Raw genomic sequence first — 12,643 nt, forward strand, 5'->3', positions numbered from 1 at the left:
ATAACAAGTTATACTGTATCCACCTGATTTTAATGTGTAAACATTTTTTTTTAAACAATATAAATATGATAGGGATTTTATGCGTTATGTCATATTTTATATTTCTGAAATAATTCTGCTTTTGGCCCAATGCATATTCTGTTATTGTTGATAAAGTGGAGTGGTAGACAGCTAGTAGGTGGAGGGAAAGGAGTGGTATCGCCTGTGGATGGAGTGGAGACAGCCTACTTAACTGGAGAGGAGAGGCTTCCTGTCAACAGCCTCAGTTATACCGGAGGGCAGAGAAGAGGGGATGGCAGAAAACAGCGCCGATACTTGTGGTTCCGTTTATCGGAGCTGTTTGACTCATTCTCCCTGGGAAAAACCCCAGTCACCCAGTAACGGGGCTTCCAAATGGGTTCGCTTGAACGTGGGGGGAACCTATTTCTTAACAACACGACAGACGCTGTGCCGAGATCCGAAATCATTTCTGTACCGACTGAGCCAGGCTGACCCCGAACTCGACTCTGATAAGGTAGCTAAGTTAATGTTAGCCGTGCTAGCCTTCTCCGTGTCTCGTGTGTGAATATGTCAGTGTGGGTTCGCATAGGGTGTCTTCAAAGCAAATGTAAGTAGCTATATAGTGCGATAAAAAGTTATATTTTAAGACCAACTATAAAACTGCTAGTTAGTTTACTAATCCCCGATGCCGACACGACAGATGTCAAACGACGTACTGCTAGCTAGTTACTGTAGTAGCCTGTTGGGTAACCAGCAACAGATCTGGGCCCGTTTACACAAAAGCATTTTAAAGCTAAGATCTTACCCGTAATATGTTTCTGGGTAACTGGGCCCAGATACCCCGGTCCACTAGTAAGTACGGTTGGTTACGTTAGCTAGCTAGTGCAGATAGCACCACATTGTAAAGAATTGGTTGCTACTAGCGTTATACAACGACGTAGCTCACAGAGAAACGTAAATATCACATTTTCAACTCCAAATAGGTAAATAACGTTAACTTCTTGCACTATGTATTTTCAGTGGCAAAATTAAATGTGTCCCTTTTTTCTCTGTGACCATGATCAGTTTGTATTGAGGATACTGGGGGGATTCAGACCAAGTCTGGTAATAGCTTGCTATGGCCCACCACCTATCTCTGCTTTAGTTTGAGATCGACCTTTCGAGGAACAGTTTTTTACATATTGTGCATATTTATGTCTGCTGAACACATTCTCCGTTTGATGGCAATGTCAATTCTTGCTAATGTTTTCTAAATAATTGTATGTTAGCTAGCTATACCGGCAAACGCTGTCAAGTAATACACGTTTACATTGGTGAGTATGTAAATTCGCTCTGGCTAACTGCTCCGATTTCAGAGCACTCTCGTCTGAGTGTCAGAGCGCAGAATAACTGATTAATTTATGAAGGCTCAACACTCGTTGAATATGGCGGGTGTCAGTAAACGTCGGCAAAAATAGCGTAATATAATTGTTGCCAGCAGCACAGTTAATCACCAACGCTCTGGATAATATGAAAACAGCCTAACCAGCTCTGCTAGGGGTGTTCTCGTTTTGTCTGGAAGTAGCTAGCCAATGTTAGCCAGTTAGCTTGAGTGCTTGACTGCAGTTGTGAGGTCAGAACGCTCGGATAAACCCTACTTCTCGGCTAGAGCGTCCAGTGTGCGTTCTGAGTACCACGGCTTTGTTGAATACTTGTTTCTGATTTGATTGAAGTGCATTATTTCCCTTTATAAACTGGATGGTTTACTGCGGATTGGCTGAAAGCTATGGTATATCAGACCGTATACTGCACGTATGACAAGTTATTGTTACTGGTCTAATTACATTGGTAATCCGTTTATAATAACAATAAGGCACCTCCGGGTTTGTGGTATATCGCCAATTGACCACTGCTAAAGGCTGTATCCAGGCACTCTTTGAAGTGTCATATAAGAACAGCCCTTAGCTGTGGTATATTGGCCCTATACCGTGCTCCCGAGTGGCGCAGCGGGCTAAGGCACTTCATCTTGACGACTACAGACTCCCTGGTTCAACCAGCCGTGATTGGGAGTTCCATAGGGCGGCGCACAATTGGCTCAGCGTCGTCCGGGGTTGGCCGGTGTAGGCAGTCATTGTAAATAAGAATTTGTTCTTAACTGACTTGCCCAGTTAGATTTAGAAACATATTGCTAAATAACACAGTGTATCAGAAGGGTAGAATTCAATGTCTAAAATAGATTTTCTATTGAGCTGCTTTTGAATTGAAAATATTATTTGATTTTCATAATGACAAGCTTGGACTGATGATTAGCTAAATTAGCAAGTCTGTTTGTTTGGTTACAAAGGCAACTACTTTTATTTATTTTATTTAACTAGGCAAGCCAGTTAAGAACAACTTATTTACAATAACGGCCTACCAAAAGGCCTCCTGCGGGGACGAGGGACCTGGGACTAAAAATAAATACAATATAAATATAGGACAAAACACACATCACAACGAGAGGCAACACTACATAAAGAGAGACCGACGACAACATAGCAATGCATGACAACAAAGCATAACATGGTAGCAGCACAAAACATGGTACAAACAACTGCACAAAGGGCAAGAAGGTAGACACAACAATACGTCATACAAAGCAGCCACAACTGTCAGTGTCCAGATTTATTCTTTGAATGAAGAGATTGAGATAAATGGTCCGGTTTGAGTTTGTTGCAGTTCATTCCAGTCGCTAGCTGCAGCGAACTGAAAAGAGGAGCGACCCAGGGATGTGTGTGCTTTGGGGACCTTTAACAGATTGTGACTGGCAGGACGGGTGGAGGATGAGAGCAGCAGTAGATATCTCCGATAGGGGGGAGTGATGCATAAGAGGGTTTTATAAATAAGCATCAACCAGTGGGTCTTGCGACGGGTGTACAGAGATGACCAGTTTACAGAGTAGTATAGAGTGCAGTGATGTATCCTATAAGGAGCATTGGTGGCAAATCTGATGGCCGACTGGTAAAGAACATCTAGCTGCTCGAGAGTAATCTAGCATGGGTAGGATGGTCGTCTGAATCAGGGTTAGTTTGGCAGCTGGGGTGAAAGAGGAGCGATTACGATAGAGGAAACCAAGGATAGATGTAACTTTAGCCTGCTGCTTTGATATATGCTGAGAGAAGGACAGTGTACCGTCTAGCCATACTCCCAAGTACTTGTATGAGGTGACTACCTCAAGCTCTAAACCCGCCGAGGTAGTAATCACACCTGTGGGGAGAGGGGCATTCTTCTTACCAAACCACATGACCTTTGTTTTGGAGGTGTTCAGAACAAGGTTAAGGGTAGAGAAAGCTTGTTGGACACTAAGAAAGCTTTGTTGTAGGGCATTTAACACAAAATCCAGGGAGGGGCCAGCTGAGTATAAGACTGTATCATCTGCATATAAATGGATGAGAGGGCTTCCTACTGCCTGAGCTATGTTGTTGATGTAAATCGAGAAGAGCGTGGGGAGCTAGGATTAAGCCTTGGGGCACTCTCTTCATGACAGGCAGTGGCTGAGACAGCAGATTTCCTGATTTTATACACTGCACTCTTTGAGAGGGGTAGTTAGCAAACCAGGCCAAAGACACCTCAGAGACACCAATACTCCTTTTCCGGCCCACAAGAATGGAATGGTCTACTGTATCGAAAGCTTTGGCCAAGTCAAAAATAGCAGCACAATATTGCTTAGAATCATGGGCAATGGTGACATCATTGAGGACCTTTAAGGTTGCACTGACACATCCATAACCTGAGCGGAAACCAGATTGCATACCAGAGAGAATACTATAGACCTCAAGAAAGCCAGTCAGTTTATTATTGACAAGTTTTCCAACACTTTTGATAAACGGGGCAAAATTGAAATGGGCCTATAAAAGTTAGGATTAGCTTGATCTCCCCCTTTAAGTAAAGGATGAACGGCGGCTGCCTTCCAAGCAATGGGAACCTCCCCAGAAAGGAGAGACAGGCTTGGCGATGATAGGGCAGCAACGTTAAAGAAGAAAGGGTCTAAACCATCTGACCCAGATGTTTTTTGGGGGTCAAGTTTAAGGAGCTCCTTTAGCATGGATTCAGTGACTGCCTGCAGGGAGAAACTTTGTAGGGGGAAAAGAGGGAGCAACATTGGGGATAGTCGCATTAGAAGGGGTGGGAGATTAGGAAATGTTGGACGGCCAAGGAGGAATGGCTGAGTCAAATAGGAATCCTGACTTAATGAAGTGGTGATTGAACTGCTCAGCCATGTGCTTCTTGACAGTAACAACCATATCAACATCAAGGGACATGGGCAGCTGTGAGGAGGAGGGTTTATTCTCCAGGTCTTTAACTGTTTTCCAGAACTTTTTGGGGTTAGCTGATCAAGCTGATTCTATACCAATTTACAGCGGCCGGGGTCATGAAGGAAGGCTTGCTCATTAAAGTTTTTTAGCAAGCGTCTATGACAAATCAGGACGGGTCGTTTCACTGATCAGCCATTTCGAACACAGGCTGTAAAACCGTGATCGCTAAGGTCATTATAGAAAGGTACTAGTCTGGTGTTATCAGCATTATTTGTGAGGCTACTCTCCTTGATATGCTTTTCTGGGTGTTTTGTAGTCATACCTTGTGGGATTGGGGATAATCTGAGAAATATTTAGGAAGTCCCATTGCTTTAGGACTTGGTCAGGTGGTTTAAGCATGGCCCAATTTAGGTCACCAAGCAGGACAAATTGACATTGTGTAAGGGGCTAGGAGAGCGCTTAGGGCAGGTAGGCTACAGGCTGGTGCTGATGGAAGACGGTAGCACCCTGCAACAGTCAATGAAGAGCTATTTGATAGTTTAATACTTAAAACCAGCAAATCAAATTGTTTGGGGACAGACTTGGTGGAGACAACCGAGCACTGAAGGTGATCCTTGGTAAAGATTGCCACTCCCCCACCTTTGGAAGATCTGTCTTGCTGAAAAAGGTTATAGCCAGAAAGGTTAACATCAGTATTCAAAACACTCTTCCTTAACCACATCTCAGTAATGACCAACACATTTGGATTGGCGCTGTGATCCCACACTTTTAATTGATCCATTTTAAGTTGTAAGCTTCTAGTGTTAACGTGCAGAAAACCCAGCCTTTTACAAGAGCAGCAATCAGTGAAGCAGATATCAGAGCACAAGTGGGTCTAGAATTGGGTCTAGCAACAGTAGATGGGCCAGGGTGTACATGCACATTTCCAGATATCATTAACAGTAATACAATCGAGGCACAGCATAGGACAGGGAGAGTTCTGCAGTGCTGATTTGACATCTGAATGTGCATCAGATGGCAACAAGATCATATTGTACAGCAATTTCATCAGGTAACATGGATGTCAGCATGTTAAATGTGCAACCAGAGGGAAAAGAACTCCGGACCACCTATACTCCACACAGAGATGCATACAAAGCTCTCCCTTGCCCTCCCTTTGGCAAATCTGACCATAATTCCATCCTCCTGCTTACAAGCGCAAATTAAAGCAGGAAGCACCAGTGACTAGATCAATAAAGTGGTCAGATGAAGCAGATGCTAAGCTACAGGACTGTTTTGCTAGCACCGACTAGAATATGTTTGGGATTCCTCCAATGGCATTGAGGAGTAAACCACATCTGTCATTGGCTTCATCAATAAGTGCATTGACGATGTCGTCCCCACAGTGACTGTACGTACATACCCCAACCAGAAGCCATGGATTACAGGCAACATTCGCACTTAGCTAAAGGGTAGAGCTGCTGCTTTCAAGCAGCGGGACTCTAACCCGGAAGCTTATAAGAAATCCCGCTATGCCCTCCAACAAACCATCAAACAGGCAAAGCGTCAATACAGGACTAAGATCGAGTCATACTACACCGGCTCTGATGTGGCAGGGCCTGGAAACCATTACAGACTACAAAGGGAAGCACAGGCAAGAGCTGCCCAGTGACACAAGCCTACCAGACGAGCTAAACTACTTCTATGCTTGCTTCGAGGCAAATAACACTGAAACATGCATGAGGGTACCAGCTGTACCGGATGATTGCGTGATCACACTCTCCGCAGCCGATGTAAGACCTTTAGACAGGTCGACATTCACAAGGCCGCAGGGCCAGCCGGATTACCAGGACGTGTACTGCGAGCATGCGCTGACCAACTAGCAAGTGTCTTCAGTAACATTTTCAACCTCTCCCTGTCAGTCTGTAATACCAACATGTTTTAAGCAGACCACCATAGTGCCTGTGCCCAAGAACACTAAGGTAACCTGCCTAAATGACTACCGACTTGTAGCACTCACGCCTGTAGCCATGAAGTGCTTTGAAAGGCTTGTCATGGCTCACATCAACACCATCATCCCAGAAACCCTAAACCCGCTCCAATTTGCATTCCGCCCCAACAGATCCACAGATGATGCAGTCTCTCTTGCACTCCACACTGCCCTTTCCCACCTGGACAAAAGGAACACCTATGTGACAATGCTATTTATTGACTTCAGCTCAGCATTCAACACCATAATGACCTCAAAGCTCATCAATAAGCTAAGGACCCTGGGACTAAACACCTCCCTCTGCAACTGGATCCTGGACTTCCTGACGGGCTGAAGGGTAGGTAACAACACGTCCGCCACGCTGATCCTCAACACAGGGGCCCCTCAGGGGTGCGTGCTCAGCCCCATCCTGTACTCCCTGTTCACTCATGACTGCACGACCAGGCACGACTCCAACACCATCATTAAATTTGCCGATGACACCAACAATGATGAGACTGCCTATAGGGAGGAGGTCAGAGACCTGGCCGTGTGGTGCCAAGACAACAAACTCTCCCTCAATGTGATCAAGACAAAGGAGATGATTGTGGACTACAGGAAAGAGAGGACCGAGCACCCCCCCCCCCCCCCCCCCCCCCCCATCGACGGGGCTACTGTGGAGGAGGTTGAGCGCTTCAAGCTCCTTGGTATCCACATCACCATCAAACTAACATGGTCCAAGCACACCATGACAGTTGTGAAGCGGGCACGACAACCTATTTCCCCCCTCAGGAGACTGAAAAGATTTGGCATGGGTCCTCAGATCCTCAATGTTCTACAGCTGCACCATCGAGAGCATCCTGACTGGCTGTTATGGCAAATGCTCTGCCTCCGACCGCAAGGCGCTACAGAGGGTAGTGCAAACGGCCCAGTACATCAAGCATTGGGGCCAAGCTTCCTGCCATCCAGGACCTCTATACCAGGCGGTGTCAGAGGAAGGCCCTAAAAAGACCCCAGCCACCCTAGTCATAGACTGTTCGCTCTGCTACTGCACGGCAAGCGGTACCAAGTCTAGATCCAAGAGACTTCTAAACCGCTTCTAACCACAAGCCATAAGACTCCTGAACATCTAGTGAAATGGCTACCCAGACTATTTGCATTGCCCCCCCCTCACCACTGCCACACTCTGTCATCTATGCATAGTAGAGGTCGACCGATTTATGATTTTTCAACGCCAATACCGATTATTGGAGGACCTAAAAAGCCGATACCGATTAATCGGCCGATTTTTATTTGTAATAATGACAATTACAACAATACTGAATGAACACTTATTTTAACTTAATATAATACCTCAATAAAATCAATTTAGCCTAAGTAAATAATGAAACATGTTCAATTTGGTTTAAATAATGCAAAAACAAAGTGTTGGTGAAGAAAGAAAGTGCAATATGTGCTATGTAAGAAAGCTAACGTTTCAGGTTCCTTGCTCAGAACATGAGAACATATGAAAGCTGGTGGTTCCTTTTAACACGAGTCTTCAATATTCCCAGGTAAGAAGTTTTAGGTTGTAGTTATTATAGGACTATTTCTCTCTATACCATTTGTATTTCATTAACCTTTGACTATTGGATGTTCTTATAGGCACTTTAGTATTGCCAGTGTAACAGTATAGCTTCCGTCCCTCTCCTCGCTCCTCCCTGGGTTCGAACCAGCAACACAACGACGACAGCCACCCTCGAAGCAGCGTTACCCATGCAGAGCAAGGGGAACAACTACTAGAAGGCTCAGAGCGAGTGATGTTTGAAACACTATCAGCGCGCGCTAACTAGCTAGCCATTTCACTTCGGTTACACCAGCCTCATCCCGGGAGTTGATAGGCTTGAAGTCATAAACGGCTCAATGCTTGACGCACAACGAAGAGCTGCTGGCAAAACGCAAAGAAAGTGCTGTTTGAATGAATGTTTACGGCCTGCTTCTGCCTACCACAGCTCAGTCAGATACTTAGATGCTCGTATGCTCATTTAGATTATATGCAACGCTAGATAATATCTAGTAATATCAACCATGTGTAGTTAATTAGTGATTATTATTGATTGTTTTTTATAAGATAAGTTGAATGCTAGCTAGCAACTTACCTTGGCTTACTGCATAGTGTGTAACAGGCAGTCTCCTTGTGGAGTGCAACAAGAGAGAGGCAGGTCCTTATTGTGTTGGACTAGTTAACTGTAAGGTTGCAAGATTGGATCCCCCTAGCTGACAAGGTGAAAATCTGTCGTTCTGCCCCTGAACAAGGCAGTTAGTTAACCCACCGTTCCTAGGCCGTCATTGAAAATAAGAATGTGTTCTTAACTGACTTCCTAGTTAAATAAAGGTATATCCTTTAAAAAAAGTTATTTTTAAAAATCGGTGCCCAAAAATACCGATTTCCGATTATGAAAACTTGAAATCGGCCCTAATTAATCGGTCGACCTCTAATGCATAGTCACTTTAATTAACTCTACCTACATGTACATACTACCTCAACTAACTGGTGCCCCCGCACATTGACCCTGCACCAGCACCCCCTGTATATATATTTTTTACTGCTGCTCTTTAATTACTTGTTACTTTTCTCTCTAATTCTTATCTGTATTTTTTTTAAACTGCATTGTTGGGTTAGGGGCTCACTGTAAGAATTTCACTTTAAGGTCGACACCTGTTGTATTTGTCGCATGTGACTAATAACATTTGATTTGAATACATAGCCTGTGAGAGGTGGTTAGGACGGGAGGCCAAAAGTCTGTAACCAATAGAGTCCCGACTGTGAACAGTATGTCCCATGGTTGGGTAAAGAAAGTTTATAGTCAACTAAGTAGGAGTCATGAGGCAAAATGCACAAGAAAAATCTATAACGACTTGGGGCTAGCCATTGTAAGTTCAGAGTCACTCGCCCCAACAGTGCCTGAGTTCTGGAGGTGAGCGAAAGCCTGGGAGAGAGGGGCGAGTGTGGTGGGGTTACCTGTACGAGACAGGCCAGGGCAGATGGTGAACAGATCGCCAGGTGTAATCTAAGCAGCACTGCAGCAGGCAACGGGACTAGGCGTCACACCCACTTGGGAGAAACTTATATTTCTGGAGACAGATTTCTTGTAGAAAATGCCAGTGAATGGTCTTTGAACAGCAGGAGGGTGCTTCAGAGGATGCTTCAGCCTCCTGCCACTTGTTGGGCCCAAAGGCCTCAACACTGTTTACTTCACACCTTAGTGCTAATTTAATTTGTATTTTGTCTGTCCTTGCAAGCCTGGGAGCCTTAACTCTGCATTCAGTCCACATTTAAAATATATAAGTGTATTGTACTTTATTTTTCTTCTAGGCTTTCAAAATAGCATGAGACCAAACACTACTCACTCAGTTGCATGGTGTCCTCAAGTCTGTTTGTTTGCTAGAGCACCCTCCGTATAGCTTGGAAAAAGAACCATGGCCACAATCTCTCTGGTCAATTTTTTTGTCAAAATTAGGTTGTAGGTTTAGAGTTTTGATCTGGAGCGTTCATACTACTACTACTGTAGTGATCTAGTAAACGTGCTAGCTACTTCAGTGGATGTTGAACACATTTCCATTGGCAAATGTGTTCAATTATAGTCATGGTATGAAAGGGATAATCAACTCGGGGCTCTGCGTTCTCTGAAAAATAATGCAACTCAGTGGAAGGTTAGTTCCACTCCGCTAGCGGCTCGTGGAATGCACCTTCCATGTCGTTCATCAGCAGCTAATGAAGTCACTGAAACCCTTAAAGAGTTATAGTCTGTTTTGGAATGGGTGGCCAGTAATAAACTGGTCCTGAACATCTCTAAAACTAAGAGCATTGTATTTTGGTGCAAATAATTCCTTAAGTGCTTGACCTCAGCTGGCTCTGTTAATGAATGGGGTGGCGGTTGAACAAGTTGAGGAGACTAAATTACTTGGCTTTACCTTAGATTGTAAACTGTCACGGTCAAAACATATAGATTCAATGGTTACAAAGATGGGAAGAGGTCTAGCCATAATAGATACTCTGCTTTTTTGACTCCACACTCCAAAAAGCAAGTTCAGCAGGCTCTAGTCCAGTGCTGCAAGGAAAGACCTAGTTAAGCTGCAGAATGGGCCCAGAATAGTGCAACACGTTCTAATCTTAATTGTAATCAGAGGGCTGATAAATACTATGCATGCCAGTCTCTTGGCTAAGAGTTGAGGAGCGACTGACTGCATCACAAAAAAAAACAAAAAAACAAGAAACATTGTGTTAAATCCTAAATTGTTTGCATAGTCAGCTTATACACAGCTCTGACACACACACTTATGCCACCAGAGGTCTTTTCACATCCCCAAATCCAGAACAAATTCAAGAAAACGTGCAGTATTATTTAGAGCCCTTATTGCATTGAACTTCCTTCAATCTCATTTTGCTCAAATAAACAGAAACCTGGTGTCAAAAAACAGATAAAGCAACACCTCGTGGCACAACACCTCTCTCCTATTTGACCTAGATAGTTTGTGTATGCATTGATATGTAGGCTACTTGTGCCTTTTTAAGAAGGTATGTTGTTCTGGCCTTGAGCTGTTCTTGTCTAATGATATTATGTTTTGTGTGGACCCCAGGAACAGTAGCTGCTGTTTTTGCAACAGCTAATGGGGATCATAATAAGATATCAAGTTGGATGAGTTCCGCTGGTGTACAGAAATCCTTAAGTCATACCACAGATTCTCGTGTTGCTTTAGCAGTCCTGCTGGAAGGTGAACCTCTGTCCCATCCTCAAATCTCTGGAAGACTGAAACAGGTTTCCCTCAAGAAATCCCCTGTTTTTAGCGCCATCCATCATTCCTTCAATTCTGACCAGTTTCCCAGTTCCTCCTGATGGATACACATCCCCACAGCATGATGCTGCACCCACCATGCTTTACTGTGGGGATGGTGTTCTCGGGGTGATGAGAGCTGTTGAGTTTGAACCAGACATAGTGTTTTCTTTGATGGTCAAAAGCTACATTTTAGTCTCATCTGACCAGAGTACCTTCTTCAAAATGTTTGGGGAGTCTCCCACAAGCCTTTTGGCGAACACCAAACATGTTTGCTTATTTTTTTCTGACCACTCTTCCGTAAAACCCAGCTCTGTGAAGTGTATGGCTTAGTGGTCCCATGGACAGATACTCCAATCTCCGCTGTGGAGCATTGCAGCTCCTTTAGGCTTATCTTTGGTCTCTTTGTTGCCTCTGATTAATACCCAAGAGCTCCTTGGTCTTCATGGTGTCACTTGCTTGGTGGTGTTGCAGACTCTGGGGCCTTTCAGAACAGGTGTGTGTATAGTGAGATTATGTGACAGATCATGTGACACTTAGATTGCACACACGTGTACTTTAACTAATTATGTGACTTCGGAAGGTAATTGGTTGCACCAGATCTTATTTAGGTTGCTAATAGCAAAGGGGGTGAATGCACGCATTGCACGCACCGCACCACCTTTCCTTTTTTAAAAAAAACATTTTTTTCACTTCACCAATTTGGACTATTTTGTGTATGTCCAATCAATGAAATCCAAATAAAAATCAATTTTAAATTACAGGTTGTAATGCAACAAAATAGGAAAAATGCCAAGGGGGATGAATAATTTTGCAAGGCACTGTAAAAAGCAATGGGTCTCATAACAGATATGAACATTTAGCTTAACATTTTCATATAAGCGCACAAGGCAGTAGGCTATGTGCATATGTTTGTTTCTGAATGCAATTAGTGGGGAAATACCATTGAGATATTTCATTGTGACCGTGATGAAATATAAAAAGCAGGGTTATCTAAATATACTACAACGAGCATGGGCTGCTAATATGTGACTCACCACCTGGATTCGGTCTTGTGTAGGAAAATTAGAAATTGTGTTTTTTTTTTATACATTGGATAAAAGTAGAGACTCAGAGCTACAAAATTGTATATAATACACTGTATATGAGGAACAATGGGAAAGTAATTCTGCTTTGAAAGATGATCAACTTGTAAACTCACTTTTGAGAAAATTCCCTTTGTGTTTTGGTATCTAGTGAAGAGCTCTTTGTCTACACCCATTCAGCGTCATTCACACCCTCTTAAGCTTTAGCCCCACCCATCTCGTTTCGCACTCGGAACGCACACTTGACGCTCTGACTGATGATTTGTTTACCTCTGGATAACATGGAAACAATTTCATTACGCTTTTTTACAGATGTTTACTGACACCGGCCATATTCAACGGGTGTTACTCACGTAACGTTAGCTAACCAGCCTGTCAACATTAGCCAGTTAAACAACAATGAACAAAGTGCCAACACTGCCTAACTAACATTAGGATCTAACTAGAAAAGCAAACGGCTCTAGGAAACGAATAATAATGTCCGCTAGGGAGCAAGCAAGCTAACACTAGCTAGCTAACAG

At 43.7% G+C, this 12,643-nt stretch overlaps 1 protein-coding gene across 1 annotated transcript in view; it reads left to right on the plus strand.

Annotated features, from left to right (window-relative positions):
• The first annotated feature begins 237 nt into the window (after positions 1-237).
• Positions 238-12,643, plus strand: part of LOC139376427 (BTB/POZ domain-containing protein KCTD5-like) — a 50,156-nt gene continuing 37,750 nt past the window's right edge. The window contains exon 1 of the mRNA XM_071119016.1: positions 238-514. Within this exon, the coding sequence (XP_070975117.1) occupies positions 293-514 (222 nt within the window). The 5' untranslated portion in view covers positions 238-292. The remainder of the gene's footprint in view (positions 515-12,643) is intronic.

The sequence above is a fragment of the Oncorhynchus clarkii genome, chromosome 20, assembly GCF_045791955.1.
Source record: "Oncorhynchus clarkii lewisi isolate Uvic-CL-2024 chromosome 20, UVic_Ocla_1.0, whole genome shotgun sequence".
Lineage (NCBI taxonomy): Eukaryota > Metazoa > Chordata > Actinopteri > Salmoniformes > Salmonidae > Oncorhynchus > Oncorhynchus clarkii.